General features: G+C 37.0%; 1 protein-coding gene across 2 annotated transcripts in view; it reads left to right on the top strand.

Annotated features, from left to right (window-relative positions):
* The first annotated feature begins 761 nt into the window (after window positions 1-761).
* The window catches only part of FAM227B (family with sequence similarity 227 member B), a 287,158-nt gene continuing 265,673 nt past the window's right edge, over window positions 762-22,246 (top strand). The window contains exons 1-3 of one of the 2 annotated variants that reach the window (XM_032297816.1): window positions 762-851; window positions 2,359-2,523; window positions 19,728-19,848. In XM_032297816.1, coding sequence (XP_032153707.1) covers window positions 19,729-19,848 — 120 coding nt within the window. In that variant the 5' untranslated portion in view covers window positions 762-851; window positions 2,359-2,523; window position 19,728. Of the gene's footprint in view, window positions 852-2,358; window positions 2,524-19,725; window positions 19,849-22,246 lie in introns of those variants that run through there. The other variant, XM_032297818.1, reaches the window with a different exon arrangement.

The raw sequence follows: 22,246 nt of genomic DNA on the forward strand, positions 1-22,246 counted from the left end.
TACAGGACTATCCAGGTGCAAATTTTTCTGTTAGGTTTTCTTTTAAATGCTAAGCCTCTGTTAGGGTTTCTATGTCTCAAGAGGTTCAAGTAGAATCCCTCTATTTTTTCATAAATCATTCCTTAAGAATTAAATAATCTCTCATGTGAATGAGTATAACGCTGAGTAGCCAGTAAATTCCCCCAAATTTATTTTATTTTTATTTATTTTATCCCCATTATCAATAGTTCAGTGATTATCAGGGTCCACACTAACTTTGTCACTCACCTCCAATTTTATTTCCATGGCCTCCTCTGAGGAATCAAAAGTAAATATGTATATTTTGGGAGATTGTTGATGCATTGTTTGTGGAATCTTCTTGTGGACTAAATTGTCTTAGGTTGGTGTGTCATCCTGAAAAATAAATGTGTTTATAGTCTGGCATTTTTACAAAGCTGAGTGCTGGACATACTGTTGTTTAATTTTGTTTGATTTTAGTCTGAGCTTCTAATGTCAGAATATTCTGTCATAGATATAAAACATGCTCTCAGTGACAACATACTACTTTATATCTCCATTCCAGCATTTTTGATACTACAGGACACATTTTTTTCCTTCCCTTTTGGATGGTACTCAAGCATTTCAGCTTGGTGTAGGTAAATCCAGATGGGGCTCCTTGCAGAAAATATCTCTATAATCAGCTATGGTGTTCTGGGCTGGGATCAAAGAAGTATGAAGCTATTAGGAAAGAAAGTTAAGAATAACAAAATTCTCTTCCTTTTAAAAGGTAGCACTTCAGAAAGTGAAGTTTAGTGAAAGTCACAGAGGATTAATATCAGAGGAGAAAAGGTGAAGTTATTCAACTAACCAAGGTAGGTTGGCAGCAAGCACCTTGGAAAGACTATGGTCTTGAAAGGTTAGCCAAGTGAAAATGCCACCTCCATGAAGGCTTCTGAGCCAAACTATGCATTTGAAGTCTGTGTTCTCAATTATCTTCTCAAGGCCTGTAGACTCCAGTTCTATGAACAGATGCTGGAAATGTGTTCATGAGAAAGATGCAGACCTAGAACCAACTGGATTGTCTACTTATAACACCTTCAAACAAGTGCCTTATCCCTCTGGCCCTAGAGACAAACAGTTCATGCCTCTCAGTGCATTGGCAATGTCATGTCCTACAACTACAAGAGTTTTAATGTCAAAATGTGGCAAAGGGGTGGGTGCAGGGAAACAGTCAGTTGTACTTCTCATCATTACTCTCAGGTCCAGTCTGCAGGAGTATCTGCAGGAAGGGCTGCTCAGGATTTTCAGGCACATGGTGATAATAAAAAAGCTGACCAACAACTTTTGGTTGGCTTTATTACTGTTTTCAAATTCTCTACAGAAAATGCACCCTCTAATTGTCTATATCCAGATCAGACTGCTATGATCTATGGGAATAGATCTTCCTACTCTGTAGCCTCCCTTTGGGAAGCCATTGCTGGATTCTCACAGTGGGGGTACCCCAGAAAACTCCACCATCCTCTTTCACCAAAAATTCCTCTCACAGACGTGCTAATTTTGTCTGCTATTTGAGGAAAGCTGAGAAATATAATACATCAGGAACCAAGAGATCTGGATCCTAATCCTAGCATCACCACTGACTTTATTAGTTTGAACAGATTACTAATAATTATATGCCTCAAGCTTGTCGGGGAAGAGGAACACTTATACACTGTTGGTGGGGGTACAAATTAGTGCAGCCGTTGTGGAAGACAGTGTGGCAATTCCTCAAAGAACTAAAGCAGAACTACCATTTGACCCAGCAATCCCATTACTAGGTGTATACCCAAAGGAATATAAATTGTTCTACCATAAAGACACATGCATGCATGTGTTCATTGCAGCACTATTCACAATAGCAACCTAAATGCCCATCAATGATAGACTGGATAAAGAAAATGTGGTAAATAAACACCATAGAATATTATACAGTCATAAAAAAAGAATGAGCCCATGTCCTTTGCAGAGACATGGATGGAACTGGAGGCTATTAGCCATAGCAAACTAACATAGGAACAGAAAACCAAATGCTGCATGCTCTCACTTACAATTGAGAGCTAAATGATGAGAACACATGGAAACATGGAGGAGAACAACATGTACTGGCATCTATTGGTGGGAGAGGGTAGGAGGAGGGAGAGGGTCAGAAAAAATAACTAATGGGAACTAGGCTTGATACCTGGGTAATGAAATAATCTGTACAGCAAAGCCCCATGACACAAGTTTACCTATGTAACAAACCTGCACTTGTACCCCTGAACCTAAAAGTTAAAAAAATTATGTGCCTCAGTCTCCTCTTTTTAAAAGTTAGGTTGATTATATCCGCTCTGATTTTCCCAGAGGGTTGTTCTGTAAGAACATGAAGATGACTGAAGAAGAACTGGGCAGTAGGTAACAAGAGCTGAAAAGAAACTTTCCAGCCTTCCTACTCACAAGAAACAGGCCTCTTCAGCTGGTTTCCGGGCCTCCCGTTCTCAAAGTAAACAAATAACTTCTTACTAAAAGGTATATTCCACATTCCTGTACTAACTTTATAGTCTAGACATAGACTTACTGGTCTTTATAGTCTTTGTGAAGAGTATAAACTAATATCTAGCTGAAGAGATATACTCATGTTTTGAACCAACACAAGGCTGACACTTCGATTATCATAATTGTTACAATTGTTTATTTTTATTGAAGTAATCATATACATAGAAAAGAATATAAATCATAAGGGTGTATAGCTCGATTTTTTTTCACAACTTGAACACATTCATATAACCAGCACCCAGATCAAGAAATAGAGCATGAGCAGCACCCCAGAACCCCCCCCGCTGCCTTGTGCCTCCTTTCAATCCTTCCACTCAAAGGTTACCACTATCCTGACTTCCACAGCCATAATTAGTTTTCCTAGTAGCCCTTTAACAGGATAGATATGCTACATCCATGCAGATGCTAATAACTCTTAAACTGCTATAGATCAGATATTCATTTTTTGTCAGATGTGCTTCCTGATGAATTAATAAAGAATGGGGGAAAAGTGGGTAGAGTACAGGGGCAGACGCAGTAGAAAGAACTGGAAATTATCTTCTCCATAAAATATTGCTGGTTAAGACTAGTGTGTCATTTCCAGCAGGCATATAATCTCTTACTGTAATATTTTTGGAAAAGGAAGGGCTTAATTATATGAGAACTATTATGTTTCTTTTGCCTTGGATAAATTGCAAAATACAATTTATAGAAATTTTTTGAAGCGTTCTCTTTGGCCTACTTGATATTTGTCCATACTTGGTGAGCGTTTGACACGTACAGTATAATATTTTCATCTTAGATTTTATTTTGAAGCCCCTTACCATGATATTCCCAACAGTACAGAATCCAAGTGCCAGATCTTGCCAAGATCACCAGTATATTTCCTGGGTAATGATGGGGGTTGGGAATAGGAGGCAGGGTCAGGGAAGGGCAGGGTCTATGTACCAACTGCCTCAGGGCAGAAAACCTTTCCTGTCCCCATATCAAATCCTCATCTGCATTCCATCGTCTTCTGGGCTGGCCACAGCTGTGGCTGTTTCCAAAATGAAGATGGAATCTAGCCACATTTGGATTTAGTATTTACTCTAAACCTGCTGTTCCTTTGGATATTATTTTCAGAAGTACATTGCATAAGGGCTTAGTGTTTCTAACTAGCTCGTGAAAAAAATTTGCAAATCCTCTTCTCTCCTAAATATAAAAGATTGATGTAAAACTATTCTGTTTATTACATTTTCCTTTGGGGTAGCTTTATTCAAATGAAAAAAGAGATGATTGCTTGATCCAGCTATCTACCTAAAAATATTTTTTCTCTCCTAGAGCAGATACATTATATACCATAATAGTGACAACACAGCAGTGTATTTGACATAAGAATCTACAAAGTGAAAGACTGTTTGGTGACTTCTTGTCATATAAGCTGTTCGATTTAGATCAAACAACATTCTCTAAGAGCCTATACTGTACCAGGCACAATGTTAAATACATGTGACAAAATGACAAAAAGACATTGACCTAGCTCACAAGGAGTTCACAGACCAGTGAGAAAACAAATGCAAAACCAAAAATAACCATATAACAATGGCTTATTATAATGAAAATACTATATACAGTGTTTTATGGAAGAACAAGTTACTAACTCTCAATGAATGCATGGTCACGGAAGACATCACAGAGGAGGTGTTGCAAAATGTGTTAGCTGGCTTTGTGGACTGCTCCTTTCTGGAAGGCTTGGGTTTACAGGGGAAAAGGAGAAGGTCGTTTATGATGATGGAGTCTGCACCATTTCTGAACATACACATGAGCCACAGTGTGACAAGTGAAGGTGAAAAAGACTTTGAGGAGAACAGAGAAGAAAATCACACGTGACAAACAGAAGGAGTAAAAAATATAGAGGCACAGAGGAATGACATGGCCTAGTGTTCTTCAGAAACTTAAAAGAAATGAAAATTGTCTAAACCAAAGGTGAAGGGTTGGCAGCTGGTGAGGCTAAAGCATAAGTTTGGAATCAGATGATGGAGAGGCTTCATCCCCTAAAATGTTTTAAGCAAAGGACCAACACAGTTACATTTACAGTTTAAGCATTGACACTGGCATAGGAGCAGAAGCTCAATTAAAGGAGGATAGTAAAGAAGGCAAGAGGATGGATTAAAAAACAATGTTTTCAGTCTTCAAATATATCAAGTCTTTAGTCTCATGTACACACTCATTCTCACCCTCACCCATTCTCTTGCTCACCTCTCTCTCTTTTATTTTAATCACTGCCTTTCTTCCATACCTCTCTATCCCTTTCTTATATTTTATGTAATACTATAGAAATTTTAGGACAAATCCTTAAAAATATATGGCATGATCCCATAGCCAATATGCCCAAGCTCCAAAATCAACTTGTGAAAAAGTGAGAGGTTAATATGACTCATCAATATACCATTTCATTTTCCATTATTATAAATATTTTGGAGAAGGTACCTATTAAAGAATAGGCATGTCTGATAGCCTCTTTACTGGCTCTGATTAAATGATGACAGAATTGGTAGCAGAGCCAAATACAGTTTCACTACCATAATAAACAGCAAAGGAAATTTTTCATTACTAGTGACCTGGATGCTTAACATTCTCTGGAGAACTTGCTTGGCCTTAGCCCTTGACCAATCAACCCTGACCTATTACTAGTGTCCTCATGAGTTGTGACATACATGATTCCTTTGCACACTTCTGCATGGATTAGCTGGTTTTGTGACCTGCTCCCTTCTGGAAGGCACGGGTTTACAGGGGAATAGGAGAAGGTCATCTAGGATGATGGAGCCTGCTCCATTTCTGAACATACACATGAGCCACAGTGTGACAAGGTGAAAAGACTTTGAGGAGAACAAGAAGACTGCTAAAGGATCCCCAGATGTGTAGGTCTAGATGAATCTGGAAGGAGAAATGATTTGCTCTTCCAACATGGGGTCACCATTAGGGAGTATATATGAAATTCAGCAGAAGGGGATATGAGAAATTTGAAAAAAATGAAAATGACTATTTAAAACTTTTAAGTCAAAAATGTTTTATTTACTTATAAAATTTAAATGTAACAGAAGGAGAGTGTGGGATACTTGTATTTGTCAACAGAGAATGTGGGTGGTTATTTTTTCTTAAGACTGGAAGATACTGCTGTAATCTACTCTAACTCACACGGAATAGAAGGAAGCAGGGAAGAGTGTGAGTGAAAAGTGAAGAAAAGCCCAAAGTTGATACTTAATGCAGTGGTTTAAGATATTTCTTTCCTCATTATGCCCCAGTCTTTCCCTCTATAGCTAAAGGGAAGTAGTCCTTTGACTCCAAAATTATTAACTTTTAAAAGAGATAGAAGGACTTGCCTTTGAAAATTGGGTATACTAGGAAACATATTTAAAGCCTGTTTGCAGTGAGAAATGAAATGAGAAATGAAACAAAATATTTAATGTCTGTTTGCAAAGAACAAGAAAACCTGTACATTTCCTAAATAGGTTTTGACTTTTTAAGCAAAAAATAAAATTTACTTGCAGCATAAAAGTAAATTTAGGATCAAGAATTATGTTTGCTGCACAATACCTGGAGATTTTTACACATTTTAAGAGTTTTTCATGTTTTATTGTGACATAATGGAAAGAATATCAACTATATAATCAGAAAAATCTCAGTTCAAATACTAACTTAAACTTCTGCTGCCCAAGAGTAATCCCATTACAACCTGTCTTTCCCATTGATTCTAGAACATTCGACTAACCCTATCAACCAAGTTGACCTAACTGATACTTAAAGCAAACCCCAAACATTTTTTTTCAATTGAATATGGATATTCATGAATACAGTTAATATCGTGGACTATAACACAAATCCTAACAAATTAAAAATAATTGAAGTAGCATAAAGTATATTCTCTAATCAAATAGGTATTAAATTAGAAATCCATAAAAAAAATTCTGGAAAATCTCCAAATACTTAGAAATTAAATGGCACACTTCTAAATAACCCTGGATCAAAGGGGAAGGTTCAAACGTAATTAGAAATTATTTTGAACTGATTGAAAATGAAGATACAACACATCAAAATTTGTGGGATGCAGCTACAGCTATGTCCATCTCAGCAATGTTTATAGTATTAAATGTTTATGTTGAAAAAACAGAAAAAACTCAAATCAATAATGTAAGTTTCAGTCTTAAAACAGGAGGAAGAAAAGCTAATTAAATGCAAATCAAGCACAAAAGGAAAGGCTAAACAGACTAAATCAATAAAATTGATAAAAAGTAAAGGAAACAAAAGGAAACAAAAAGCTTGTTCATTGAAATGATCAATAAAATTGATAAATCTCTACTTAGATTTATCAAGAAAATATAGAAAATGATATGCCTTATAGGCATTGAAGGTAGAAGAAGGGAATCCTACAATCACTGCTTATAAATTCCAAAGTTAGATGAAATGAACTGATTCTGTTTTTAAAAATATATATATTTTATTGCATTTTAGGTTTTGGGGTATATGTGAAGAACATGCAAGATTGTTGCATAGGTACATACATGGCAATGTGGTTTGCTGCCTTCCTCCCCATCACCTATATCTGCCATTTCTCCCCATGTTAGCCCTTCCCAACTCCCCAACCCCCACTGTCCCTCCCCTAGTTCCCAACAGAACCCAGTATGTGATGCTCCCCTCCCTGTGTCCATGTGTTCTCATTGTTCAACACCCACCTATGAGTGAGAACATGCGGTGTTTGATTTTCTGTTCTTGTGTCAGTTTGCTAGGATTGATGGTTTCCAGGTTCATCCATGTCCCTACAAAGGACACGAACTCATCGTTTTTTATGGCTGTATAGTATTCCATGGTGTATATGTGCCATAATTTCCCTGCCCAGTGTATCATCAATGGGCATTTGGGATGGTTCCAAGTCTTTGCTATTGTAAACAACGCTGCAATGAACATTCGTGTGCATGTGTCCTTATAATAGAATGATTTATAATCCTTTGTCTATATACCCAGTAATGGGATTGCTGGGTCAAATGGAATTTCTATTTCTAGGTCCTTGAGGAATCGCCTCACTGTCTTCCACAATGGTTGAACTAATTTACACTCCCACCAACAGTGCCAAAGTGTTCCTATTTCTCCACATCCTCTCCAGCATCTGTTGTCTCCAGATTTTTTAATGATCGCCATTCTAACTGGCATGAGATGGTATCTCAATGTTGTTTTGATTTGCATTTCTCTGGTGACCAGTGATGATGAGCATTTTTTCATATGTTTGTTGGCCTCATGTATGTCTTCTTTTGTAAAGGGTCTGTTCATATCCTTTGCCCACTTTTGAATGGGCTTGTTTTTTTCTTGTAAATCTGTTTTAGTTCTTTGTAGATTCTGGATATCAGCCCTTTGTCAGATGGGTAGATTGCAAAAATTTTTTCCCATTCTGTTGGTTGCCAGTTCACTCTAATGATTGTTTCTTTTGTTGTGCAGAAACTCTTAAGTTTAATTAGATCCCATCTGTCCATTTTGGATTTTGTTGCCAATGCTTTTGGTGTTTTAGTCATGAAGTTCTTGCCTATGTCTGTGTCCTGAATGGTTTTGCCTAGATTTTCTTCTAGGGTTTTTATGGTGTTAGGTCTTTTGTTTAAGTCTTTAATCCATCTGGAGTTAATTTTAGTGTAAGGTGTCAGGAAGGGATCCAGTTTCTGCTTTCTGCACATGGCTAGCCAGTTTTCCCAACACCATTTATTAAACAGGGAATCCTTTCCCTGTTGCTTGTTTTTGTCTGGTTTGTCAAAGATTGGATGGTTGTAGATGTGTGGCATTGCCTCCAATGCCTCTGTTCTGTTCCATTGGTCTATGTCTCTGTTTTGGTACTAGTACCATGGTGTTTTGGTTACTGTAGCCTTGTAGTATAGTTTGAAGTCAGGTAGTGTGATGCTTCCAGCTTTGTTCTTTTTGCTTAGAATTGACTTGGCAATGCAGGCTCTCTTTTGGGTCCATATCAAGTGTAAGGTGGTTTTTTCCAGTTCTGTGAAGACGGTCATTGGTAGCTTGATGGGGATAGTGTTGAATCTGTAAATTACTTTGGGCACTATGGCTGTTTTCACAATATTGATTTTTCCTAACCATGAGCATGGAATGTTTCTCCATCTGTTTGTGTCCTCTCTGATTTCATCGAGCAGTGGTTTGTAGTTCTCCTTGAAGAGGTCCTTTACATTCTTTGTTAGTTGTGTTCCTAGCTATTTTATTCTCTTTGTAGCAATTGTGAATGGCAGTTCATTCTTGATTTGGCTGTCTTTAAGTCAACTGGTGTATAGGAATGCTTGTGATTTTTGCACATTGATTTTGTGTCCTGAGACTTTGCTGAAGTTGCTTATCAGTTTCAGGAGATTTTGGGCTGAAACAATAGGGTCCTCTAAATATACAATCATGTCGTCTACAAATAGAGGCAGTTTGACTTCCTCCTTTCCTAATTGAATATCCTTTATTTCTTTTTCTTGCCTGATTGCTCTGGCTAGAACTTCCAATATTATATTGAATAGGAGTGTTGAGAGAGGGCATTCTTGTCTAGTGCCAGATTTCAAAGGGAATGCTTCCACTTTTTGCACATTCAGTATGATATTGGCTGTGGGTTTGTCATAAATAGCTTTTATTATTTTGAGATATGTTCCGTCAATACCTAGTTTATTGAGAGTTTTTAGCATAAAGGGCTGTTGAATTTTGCCAAAGGCCTTCTCTGCCTTTATTGAGATAATCATGTGGTTTTTGTCTTTGGCTGAAATGAACCAATTCTTGAAAGGGACAAACTGTCAAGCTCACTCAAGAAAAAAGTTAACCTAAAGTTTTCTATATCTATTTTTAAAAAATGAATTTCAAATATAAAGCTTCCAAAAATAAAAAAAAAGTCTAGGCTTTGATGGTTTCCCTAGTTAATTCTACCAAAAATTTAGGAAAGAAAGAATGAAAATCTACAAATACAAAAATTGCCAGTCTTCCAGAAAACCAGAGATGATACTTCCCAACTTATTTTAGGAGGGTAGCATTACCCTGATACTACAAGTACAGAAACACAGCACAAGAAAACTATGGCCCAATATACCTCACAAACAGAAATGCAAAAATTCTCAACAAAGTATTTGTAAATCAAATGCAAAAACATAAAAACGATACTAAATAACCAAGCAAAGTCTATCCCAGGGATGCCAGTTTGGTCTAAAACCAGAAAATACAATTAGAGAAATGTATTTTACCATATAAACATACTAAAGAAGAAACGCCACATATATGCAGAAAAAAAAGACAAAGTTCAAATTCCATTCATTCTATATTTTTCAGAAGCCTCTCAGCAAACCAGGAACACAAAGGAACTTTCTTAAACCCATAATGGGTAGCACGTAAACATATGCACATCAACATGCACACAGAACTTAAACCTAGCATACTTAATGATGAAGGTTTAAATTTTTTCCCTCAAAGACTGAGAAAAAGAAAAAGATGTCTGCTGTCATACATCTATCCAACATTCAAGTCCTGGCCAATTCAATTAGTCAAGAAAAAGAAATAAAAAGCATACACTTACTGAAAGGGAAAAAATAAAATGATGTCTATTCAGAGATTATGCGATTGTCTACACAGAAAATCCCAAGAAATTTATCAAAAAAGTTCACAGAACTAATAAGTGAGTTTAGCAAATTCACAGGATACAAGGTCACTTTATAAAATAAATCACATTTTATAAAGAGATGCTCCCCCTAGCTTACAATAGTTTGACTTGTAATTTTTCAAGTTTACAATAGTGCAAAAGTGATAGCATTCAACAGAAACTGTACTTTGAACTTTGAATTTTGATCTTATCCCAGGCTAGATATGCTGTAAGATGCTCACTCATGATGCTAGACAGTGGCAGTAAGCCACAGCTCCCTGTCAGTCAGGGGATCGGGAGGGTAAACATCTGATACTCTACAGTGTACTCTGTTGCCAGATGATTTTGTCCAACTGTAGACTAATGTAAGTGTTCTGAGCACGTTCAAGGTAGGCTAGACTAAGCTATGATGTTTGGTTAAGTTACGTGTATTATGTGTACTTTCGACTTAAGATAGTTTCAATTTACAGTGTGTTCATCAGGAAGTAACTATAGTTAAGTGGAGGAGCATCTGTACTAGCAATGAACTTTTGGAAATAAAAAAAAATTTAGAAACAATCACAAGCATGGTATCTGACATGTAGTAGATACTCAATAAATATTTATTAAATGAGTTAAGTATGCAATTGAACTTTCAAATGTATTCTATTTTTGTTTTTCAATACATTTACATTTCAAGATATGTTCTTCTGGGTTTTATTAACATGGTCTAATACCCTTGACAGTATAACAATTATTCATGGACAAAAGCAGTATAATCTATATAGTTAGAAGCAGTCAAACAGGCTTAAAACATTATATCGAATAATCTACCTTAATTTTTATTGAATTCCCTTTATCTGTGGTATTGAAATCAGTGCTGTATCCTTCATAAGAAGGATAAACCTCTACTAAAATGTTAGCCTCATGTACCTCTGTCATATGTTATATGCTCTGTACACTTGGGTTAATTAACATTTATTAAAAATTAAATTTATATTATATCTGCATAATCTTAGTGATCTTAATTACACTGAAGTTATTAACCTTTCAACACAAATGAAGAGGGACAAATCTCAAGACTAACATTTCTGAAAATGGCAGTCTCCAAATTAGTAACCAGGTCACCCCAAATTAGTATTATATACCTATTTCCAACCCTCATTTTAGAATGAAAATAACAGACAAGTAGTGTCTGCTCAGACAAAAGGTATCCAGTTAGACAAGATACCTCTTTGATGAAGTCAATACATAATGGTTACTGGTAATTAATTTTAGTTTGTTCCATTATTATATTCATAAGCTGTAGTTTTTTTTTAATAGCTGGAGCACATGTTCTATATTAGCAGGCAAAGTGGGAAAGTTTTTTTGAGACACCAAAAGGGGAAAAATATCCTTCATTTTAAAGCATTCAGTAATAAAACTATTTTTATCTAACTATTCAAACAGAAAAATGGGCTCTAAATATATAAATTTGTTTTGTTTTCTTTTTTCTTTTTCTTTTTTTTTCTTTTTTTTTTTTTTTTTTTTTTCTGAGACAGAATCTCACTCTGTTGCCTAGCCTGGAGTGCAGTGGTGCAATCTTGGCTCACTGTAACCTCCATCTCCCAATTTCAAGTGATTCTCATGCCTCAGACTTCTGAGTAGCTGGAATTACAGACATGCACCACAATACCTGGCTAATTTTGTATTTTTATTAGAGGGTTTCTATGTTGGCCAGGTTGGTCTCGAACTCCTGGCCTCAAGTGATCTGCCCACCTTGGCTTCTCACAGTGCTGGAATTACAGGTATGAACCACTATGCACAATCCTAATATAAATTTTTTAAAAATAAAATAAGACATATAAAAAACTTCTAAATACATAACTGGCTCATCTCCTGACATAGAGAGAACCATTACTTTATGTAGTACAATTGTAGTCAAGGCAAAAATTTTTATATCTACCAAAATACTTATTTGGAGAATGATTTATAATCAGAAGACTGATAGGAGTACAAAAGGTTTATTGAAAAAGATAATATAAACATTGATTGCACTGTATGCCTAGATCTGAAGAAAACGTAGTTTGCCATTTTTCCAGCATGGATTGGAAAATTTTACTCGAAAAAAGAATGCAGAGAAGCATTTCTAAGATGGAAATTTAAATTGATAAACACTTACACCAAAAAGAAGCTAGATCTGAAATAAACAACCTAAAGTTACACCTCAAGTACTGGAGAAATACGAACAAAGCCCAAAGTTAGCAGAATGCAGGAAATAATAAAAATCAGAGCAGAAATAAATAAAATGTAGACTATAAAAATAATAAAGAGAATCAATGAAACCAAAAGTTGGTTTTTATAAGGATAAAAAAAATTGACAAATCTTTAGCTCAACTAAGAAAAAAAGGGAGAAGACTCAAATAATCAGAAATGAAAGAGAGACATTACAACTGATTCTACAGAAACACAAAGGATCATACAAGAAGACTATCATGAACAACTATATGCAATCATCTGAATTATCTAGAAGAAATGGATAAATTCCTGGATACATACAACTTTCCAAGGCTGAATCATGAAGAAATAGAAAATCTGAACAGACCAGTAACACATGAGGAGATTGAATCAGTAATTAAAAAGTCACCCATCAAGGAAAAGCCGAGGACCTGATGGCTTCACTGCTAAATTCTGCCAAATATTAAAAGAAGAAGTAATATCAGTCCTCAAACCCTTCAAAACTTTGAAGAAGAGTGAGTAATTCCAAAGCCAGACAAGAACACTACAAGAAAAAAAGAAACTACAGACTAATATCCCTGATGAACACAGATGCAAAAATCCCCAACAAAATATTAGCAAACCAAATTCAACTAAAAAGATCACTTACCATGACCAAATGGGATTTATCCCAGGGATACAAGGATGATTCAACAAATGCAAATCTATAAATGTGATATACCACATTAGCAGAATGAAAGACAAAAAACTTATAATCATCTCAATAGATGCAGAAAATGCATTTGACAAAATTCAACATCCTTTCACAACAAAACTCTCAACAAATTAAGATACAGAAGTGAACCTCAATACAATAAAGGCCATATGCGACAAACTGACAGCATATAATAGAATTAATGGCTAGATAATGAAAATAATCAGTCAGCTACCTGGTTTCCTGATATGGTACTTATGTGTTATTCAGTTTAACTATTTTCAATAGCTGCTTCAAGTGATGTTAGCTGGGGTTGCTCTTACAGCTGAGTTCACCTGTTGGTTAAGCTGAACGAGAAAGTTCATGAAGTCTTCTCTTACTTAGTTGGGGCCTTGGTGTTAATGACTGGGGTATGTCAGTTATTCCCTTTCTTTCCTTGGTGTTAATGACTGGAGTACTACAGTTATTCCTTTTCTTTCCTTTTCGGCCTTTCTTTCCTTGTAGTGTATGTGGCCTTTCTTTCCTTGCAGCGTCTCCAGGGACTTGCCACATGGTACTTTTCTCCAGGAGGATAGCTTAGATTTCTGAAGATACCATGTTCCAGTTTTAAATATCTCTGTGCATTAATTTTATCTTAATTTACTTTTGAAATAGAGTCTTAATTCCTATTGTTCAAATAAACTGAGGTGCCCAGTCTTAAATTTGGAAAACATTTTTAACTTTCAAAAATAGTTTCCAAAAATAACAAAAACTTCTATTTTTTTTATTGCATTTTAGGTTTTGGGGTATGTGTGAAGAACATGCAAGATTGTTGCATAGGTACACACGTGGCAGGGTGATTTGCTGCCTTCCTTCCCTTCACCTATATCTGGCATTTCTCTCCATGCTATCTCTCCCCAACTCCCCACCCCTTGCTGTCCCTCTCCTATTTCCCCCCAACAGACCCCAGTGTGTGATGCTCCGCTCCCTGTGTCCATGTGTTCTCACTGAAAACTTCTATTTTTTAAATAACATGTTTTCAGGGAAATGTGTCTTGGAAGAAAAAAAAAGATATTATATCCCCTAAGATTACAAAATATTAGGCCACTTGGTTCAGCCAGTTTATTTGCTGCTTCTCTCCTTCCCTCCCTTCCTCCATCTATTCTTTCCTGCCTTCTGCCATTTCTCACTCCCTCCCTCCCTTCTTTCATTCCCTTTTATCTCCCTCCCTCCTTCCTTACCTTCTTGCCTCCTCCCTCCCTCCCATTTCCCTGCCTTCCATCCTCCGTCCCTTCTTTTCTTTCCTTCTTCCTTTCCTTTCTTCCTCCTTTCTTCCCTCTGGACAAAGTGCATGAAAAGCAGAATGTATTGTTCATTAAAGTATTAAAGATTTCTCTAGGGTTGCCTAAAACATTTGTGAAATATTTGTTTGAGAAACTGGAAGGGAAAAAATGTTACAATAGCAAATATTTAATAATACAAAAACAGACAGGAATATATATCACGGTAACTGTGAAAAAAAACTTCTATAATAAATAAGAAGCTTAGTTAATCTCTCGGAATATAAGCAATCTAGATTTGCTTTAATTTTGGTTTTAGAATCCATTTTACTTAGACCTAAGGATCCTTGAAGGCAACAAATGACTTTATTTTTCAGAATCAGGGTGGTTATAAAATTTCAAAATATATGCTTAATTAAAAAAGAAACAATCATCAACTAGAAAAATTGATTCAATAATTTAGATTTTGTTTGCAGCACTGCCAAATATATATATTTGTTTTTAAAAGTTGATGTTGTTAATAAAATTGTACACATTAAGGTCTTAGTGTTCAAGGGCAAATAAATATTATTTTATAAATGTTTGAATTTTTATTTAATTTGCAGTAGAGAACCAGGTGCAATCAACACTTTCATACAGAACAAACAAAGTATTTCTTGAGCTAATAATTAGCTTTCACTTTTAAAAGTAAAACCAGAATTTTTATTCATCTTTCTTTCTGCTTCAGAAATTAACATTGCTCATTAAATATTCATGCCTGCTTGTTACGATTCTCCTATATTTCATTAAATAAAAGTTTATAATACATTTAACCACAAAATAGATATCACCTCTAAGTTTAACTTATATTCATACTAAAATATAGTATTAAGTTTTCAAAGATTTTTATAATTGGCCTAGAGAGGAAGTTAAAATATGTAGATTGCATATCTTCCTATAAACTTAGTGCATATTTAGAATACTCTTTGAAGTATTCTCTGCTGTTTTCTATTCCCAACTTCACCAGCCAGCAAAGTATTTTCCACTTCATAAATGATCTCAGGGCAAAGATGAGAAAAGCCGAAGATGACAACAGTAAAACATGGTCGCAGAGTAAAATAAAATCAAAGGCTGTTGTAAGATCCTTTGTGAAGACTTTAGAATCACTTCAAGCAATGCCTCATCACCCCTGTAGGCAAGAGAATCTTATGGGAATTTTCTATAGCACCCTGATTCTCAGCCCAAGGTAAAAAAGGAATGTTTCAATATTTATAGAAGTAGCTTTTTTTTCTAATGGGATGGACTAATCTGATATAAAGGCTCACAGAGTTTTAAAGAAAATTGCATTGATGAAGATACCACTAGCATGGACTGAAAGAAACACGGCACTATGAAAAAAAAATAGAGGTACATAGGCCCCCAACCTTCTACAGGTCTTTTCTTCACACGTTTTCTTCTTATCCACTCTTTTACAAACAAAAAGACTGTTGTATCAGTTAGCAATTGCTACGTAATAAATCACCCCAAAACTTAACTGCTTAGATGGACGATTTTAAAATTTCTCATTTCTGTGTACTGGCTGTTGGTTCTTCAGCTCCAAATGGTGTCACCCGGGATCACTTACGTGATTGCATGCAGACTGTGGCTAAGCTGAATTAGGAGGTTCAAGATCTAACTTGTCTGGGGCTTTGGTGCTTTCTATGGACTGAAACTCGTATGTTGAAGCACTAAACCTCAATGTGCTGTATTTAGAGGTGAGGACTTTGAAAAGTAATTTGGTTACAAGAAGTCATGAGGTTGAAGACCCTCCACGATGGGATTGGTGCCCTTATAAAAGGATGAAGATGCCAGAGTGCTCTCTCTCTCTCCATCGTGTGAGGGTATAGCAGGAAGATGGCTGTCTGCAAACTAGGAAGGGAGCCCCCATTAAACACTCAGCCATGCTGACACCCTGATCTTACATCCAGACTTTAAGTCTCAGAAATGTAAGATATAAATTTCTGGTGTTTAAGTCACTCAATCTATGATATTTTTTGTTCTAGCCCCAACTATTTATATTTATATTTATATTTATATTATTTATATTATTTGCCTTAGCCCCAACTAAGCATTGCCCCAACTAAGGCAATGCTATTGACTGGGAAGTCTCAGTTCTTCCCTAGGTGGCCTTTCTCTCCAGTCTTACCACACTGTATTTTCAGGTTCCACAATCTCCTTTTTTTTTTTAAGAAAAAAAGTCACTCAATCTACGACATTTTTGTTATAGTAGCCCAAACAGACTACGGCAGTGCTATTGACTGGGGCATCTCAGTTCTCCCCTAAGTGGCCTTTCTCTCCATGTGGTGTCTTTAGACTCATAATGTCCCTAGAAATGTGGATATCTCTAGCAGGATATCGTGGAATTCTAACATGAAAGCTCAGGAGAGTGAAAGTGAAAACTGCCAGACCTTACTTTTACCGTATTTTATTGGTCAAAGTGAGTTAGAAGGCAATCCAGATTAAAAGGAAAAAGAAATGGACTCTACCCGCCGAAGAGAGGAGTCCAAGGAAGAGGAGGAATTGTTTGAGGGACATCTTTGAAAACTATCAGTTTGCTCCCTGGCCATGGTTCTTGTCTCACTAACATGCATATATATACTTACTCTGTACCCTAAAGTCTCATTATATTATGGAATACATTTAAGTTCAGATCTTATCATCTAAATCATGTCCAGATATAACAAACATCCTCAGTTACTGTTTCTCAAGTAAAGATGCTTGAGAGTAGCTTTTCCCAGTGAAGGTTTTCTAGGAGAGGAACACCACACAGAGTCTATCATTCAAAAAAAGGGAGACAAGGAAACAGGAGGTATAAAACTAAAATTGCTTGCAGGGCCTCCCTACACCAAAGAAAGAGGCTATTGCTGATTGCGGTTCAGTTCATCCCGCTGGTAGTGGTTTCCTAATCCATTGCTCTCCTTGCTTCTTGGATCCTCCCTCTGGGATTTTGGCTCCATCTTCCATTCATTTTTCCTTTTCTATAAAAAAATGACAAGTACTGTGTTGGAAAATTTCCTCTAAATTCTGCTTTCAAATTGAACAGTTCCTTCTTTAGTTCACTCAGTAAATGTCTTCCTGTACCTTATGAGAAGCAGCCATAATAAGTTAATCAGTACTTCCAGCATTCACCTGGAAATCTCAAGAGATCAACCAGCTATTAAGTTTCATTTTCTATTCCATATTAAGACAGGCAAAATTATTGCCAAGCATTCTGTCAATGCATAACTCAACTCTCCATTTCTTTCAATAATTCAATAATGTATTTACTGCTTTCCCATCCTCCAGTAAAGGTTTGTTCACTATTCTTCAAGGCTTAGCTGGCAGCTCCTTGCCACATGTATTATAGTGTGCTTAAGCAACACAATTTATTCTTATATAGTTCTGTAGAAGTCCAACACAAAAATCTCACTGATTTAAAATCAAGGTGTTAGCTGAACTACATTCTTTTCTGGACACTCCGGAGAGAATCTGTTTCTTTGCTTTTTCTAGCTTCCAGAGGCTGCTTGGGGCTTGTAGTTCCCTTCACTCATCTGTAAAACCACCAATACAGGTTGAGTCCCTCTCACTTCACATCATTCTGACATCCTCTTATGTATCCATCTTTCACTTTTAAGGACTCATGTTTGTATTGAGCCTACTTAGATAAAATAGGATAATCTCTACATTTCAAAGTGCTTAACTTAATGACATATGCAAAGTCATTTTTATCATGTAAGGTATTCATATTCAGAGGTTCTCAGGATTAGGTGGACACCATTAAGGAGACATTATTAGGCTTACCACACTGTATTTCCAGCTTCCACAGTCTCTTTGCCACTCTTTCAGTTGTCACCTGCTACATGTTCTAAAGCCAGTATCACACGTTTTAACTTTTTGTTGTGATAACACCGCATTCCTGTCACCATTTTCTGTTACCTATTGCTGAATAACAAGCTACTTTAAAATGTCATATTCTGAAACAAAAATGACTTGCTATTTCTCACAATTCTCTGTTTAACCTCTTAGATTTTTTGCTTCCTGTGTTCATTAAGGTAACTTTGGCAGCTACATTTAGCTGAACTTCAGTCACCAGACATGGGAAGGGTATGACCTCAAGCACAATGTCCTTCAGCAGTTGAAGCAGACTCTGAAGGAGCTGACAGGTGGAGGCTGCTGACCTCATTCCCTGGAACTGGGCAGTTAGTCCTTTCTTGAAAGTGAATTGGGCACCGTATCTCTTTGCTGATTACAATCTACTCTTTGCTCCACATAGATCTATGTCTCCCTGTATATTTCGGGAACAGCTCCTAAAGAATTCAAGGGACCTCTTTTCCTGGCCCCCCAGGAAATTTAGAAGATGGAGGTTAGTGGGACAAATTACAGTGCTTGCTGCTGCAGTGGGGTGTGGGAATGCAATAGAAGATGAAAGTAAACAGACCAAACTACAGTGCCTGCTGCTTCAGTCAGGCTCAGGAATGCCATCAATAGTTGGTCACATCCTCTCAACCTCCACTATCAATTCTAGATTTCTGCCAGTCTCTGCTACCACCTCTGCTGCTCCTGGTAGTTTATCTGGTGTAACTCAGACCCACATTCCTTGAGAGGACTGAGTTCCAGGTCATCATGTCCTTGAAGGTGGGTTGCCACACCTACACATTACAGTTTCAGTTTGGTAGGCTTATCACGCGGGCACCACACTTACTACATCCACCCATGTTGTGTAACCAGGATTCCAACCTCCTGTTGATCAGGGTCAAGTGATCTTGACTCCTTTTATTAGCTGCTGTTCCCTGGACACAAGGAACCTAAAGTATCCAGGTAGCTGCTGCAGTGTATGTTTTTCAGTGAGATTTTTGATGTATCTCCTGGCAAAAGTGTTTCCCCTTGGGGGACCAAGACCTCTCACTGCAGAGTTCCAAGTTATGAAGAAGTGCAAAGTACCATATGTGCCATTAAAGGTGATGGTAAGGAGGGTAGGAACCTCTTCTTCCACCCTCTTTACATCTACTCTTAGGAATAAATGGCTTCCAATATCCATCTCTTGTTCATATTGAGGCACATGCTATATAAGGATAATTGATCCAATTATATTCTGTATCTTGGAGTATAGCATCCTATCCCTGTGGAATATTGCCTATGAACTGGTGTTCAGCTGTACCTTCAGCAGGCTATAACAATGTTCTATCAGACTGACAGATTCCGGTTGGTGAAAAAAATATTATTAGTGGATCCTGCAGATATGGGTCCACTCCTGCACTTGCTTTTCCATAAAATAGGTTTCTGATCTCATGTGAGATCCCATGCTGATGAATATAATACTAAGTAAACTTAAATGGTGATACTGGCTGAGGCTCTGCATACAGGAAAAGCAAACTCATATCTGAAAATTGTGTCTATTTCTATGACCAGGAAATGTTGGTTCTTTCAGGATGAAGGGGCCCAATGTAACCAGCTTGATCATGAAGAATGGTATCATGTCAGGGATGCAGAATTGTCTCTGTTCCTGGTACACTGGACATTCAGCAGCAGCAGGAGCTACAGCACCCTTGGTAAGTTGAAACTCAAGTTACTGAACCTATGCTTGGTCTTCATCCCTTCCTCAGTGGACACTCCATTCATGTGCCCACTGTGCCAGCACTGGGTAGCCAATAACTGAAGCAGGATGGATGATGTCAACTAGGCAAAGTGTTTAGTTTGCTTTATTGTTTAGTGATTCTTCAGCACTGAATGCTCTCTGGTGAGCACTGCACATTGACACAGAGACCTTTACAGTTCATGCACATACCTGACATAAGTATGTCCATTCACATGCTGTGCTTGATCTTCCAGTATTTATTCTTAAGGGCACTTAAGAATAAAGATGTTTATTAGATGTAAGATGTTTATTAGAAAGTGTCACTAGTTTGGCTACTTGGACTATTAAATCCTAGATAAGCTTTATATGCAACCAAAGAAGCCCGCTTTCTATAGAACATTAGTGGCACTTGGTCATTCAATTCTGTTATTCTTAAATCTACTATTTCCTTCATGCGTCTCAAATACCTGATATTTGCACTCACTGGCACATTCTCTTCCATGGGTAAATCTCCTTTTACCACTAATAAAAGTTACCACCTTGAGCCATGGGTTTATTTGTTCCATGTGCCACATGTGATGGGATCCTCAATGGCAGCTCAGATAACTCCTGCTAACAACGACCACAGATTGAGTCCTCTAAAGAGAAATGCTGAGATGGAGTATGGGGTGTAAGATGTTTATTAGAAAGTGTCACCTGGCAGGGGAAGGGGAGAAAGCAGGATTGGGCAGAAGAAATCAAGTTCCAATAGAGGGAGCTCTGGGGCAGGTTTTGCCTGACAGTGTAATAAATGAGGCTGAAACAGCAAGACCTTACATCTCCACTAAGTTCAGCCCTGAGATCTAGGGCAAGGGTCACCTCAGGTGAAGTTTTTTCTATAGCTGTTGCTGATCAAGTGCTGATAGCTGAAGGATTGCTGTTTTCCAAACTCCCTGCAGCTAATAAGCAAGTCCTTCCTGGAAGGGGGATCTAGGCAGCACATTTTCATGTCTACCACAGTATCTAACCTATTTGCAAATACTGGCACTACCTTCAAAACATATGCAGGATCTTGTCATTCTGTATCACTCTCCCATGATCACAACCCCCGTGCAGGCAAATATTGTCTCTCAAATGGACTACGAAATAGCACTCCAATTGATCTTCCTATTTTCTTACTCTCTTGCAGTCTATTTTTCACCAAGAAGCCAAAATAATCCTTTAAAAATATAAGTCAAATCTTGTCACTCCTTTGCTTAAATCCTGATTGCTTTCTATCTCATCACTCAGAGTAAAACCTTAACACCATGTTTTTTAAAAAAAATTTATTTATACCATATATTTAATTTTTATTTCAGCAATTACTTAAAAATTTCTGGGATCTCTTTTTTATTGTTTGGTCTTTTTCACACTCTCCTATTCTTGTTTTGTGAATACAATATATTCTCTCTTATTTTGAAGATAGTTGTTTTTTGTTGCCATTATTATTCTCTATTTCCTTTGGATTTTCTCCCCTCCTTTTTATTTGAAGGATTCACCAAGTGTCTAGTGATGACTGGCTCTTATATATGGGTGGTGATTTTTGGCTGGTGGCCTTCAATGTAGGGTCAATATGTGTTTGGCTAAACTTTTCACTAGGGTCTTTTTTTTTTTCTTTTTTGAGAAGGAGTCTCACTCTGTAGCCCAAGCTGGAGTGTAGTGGCATGATCTTGGCTCACTGCAACCTCTGCCTCCCGGGTCCCAGTTCAAGCAATTCTTCTACCTTGGCCTCCCAAGTATCTGGGATTATAGGCATGAGCCACCATGCTCAGCTACTTTTTGTATTTTTTTGTTGTTGTTGCTGTTGTTGCAGAGACAGGGTGTCATCATGTTGGCCAGTCTGGTCTTGAATTCCTGACCTCGTGATCCACCCACGTCAGCCTCTCAAAGTGCTGGGATTACAGGCGTGAGCCACTGCGCCCGGCCTCACTAGGGTCTTTTAACTGTCAGTATTTGGAGATAAAAATTTGCTCTAATTAATGCTTCCAGTAACATGGAAGACAAAAAAGTATACCTAATGCATTCATGGCATTTGGTAGTATTTTGAGGCTCTTAGGTACCTTACCTATTATACTTAATAACAGTCAGTTTATTTTTTCAAAATAAGAAATGTAAGAAACAGAAAAGCTCAAAATTAAGGCAAATGGAACTGAAACGAAATATATAACCTAGGATATGCAGAACTAGAAAATAAAATTGTTTCTTATCAAATAAAATGTGATCATCAAACACAGCCTAATACAAAGACCAAACCAAAGAGCTGCCATTAATATGGCCTCAAAGAAAAGATCAAATAAAAGGTATAGCCATTTACCCTTTTTAAGACTTCTGAAGGGATTTAGGGGACTTTCAGG

This window comes from Sapajus apella, unplaced genomic scaffold (genome assembly GCF_009761245.1).
Source record: "Sapajus apella isolate SASKATOON/1434 unplaced genomic scaffold, GSC_monkey_1.0 scaffold37, whole genome shotgun sequence".
Taxonomy (NCBI): Eukaryota; Metazoa; Chordata; class Mammalia; order Primates; family Cebidae; genus Sapajus; species Sapajus apella.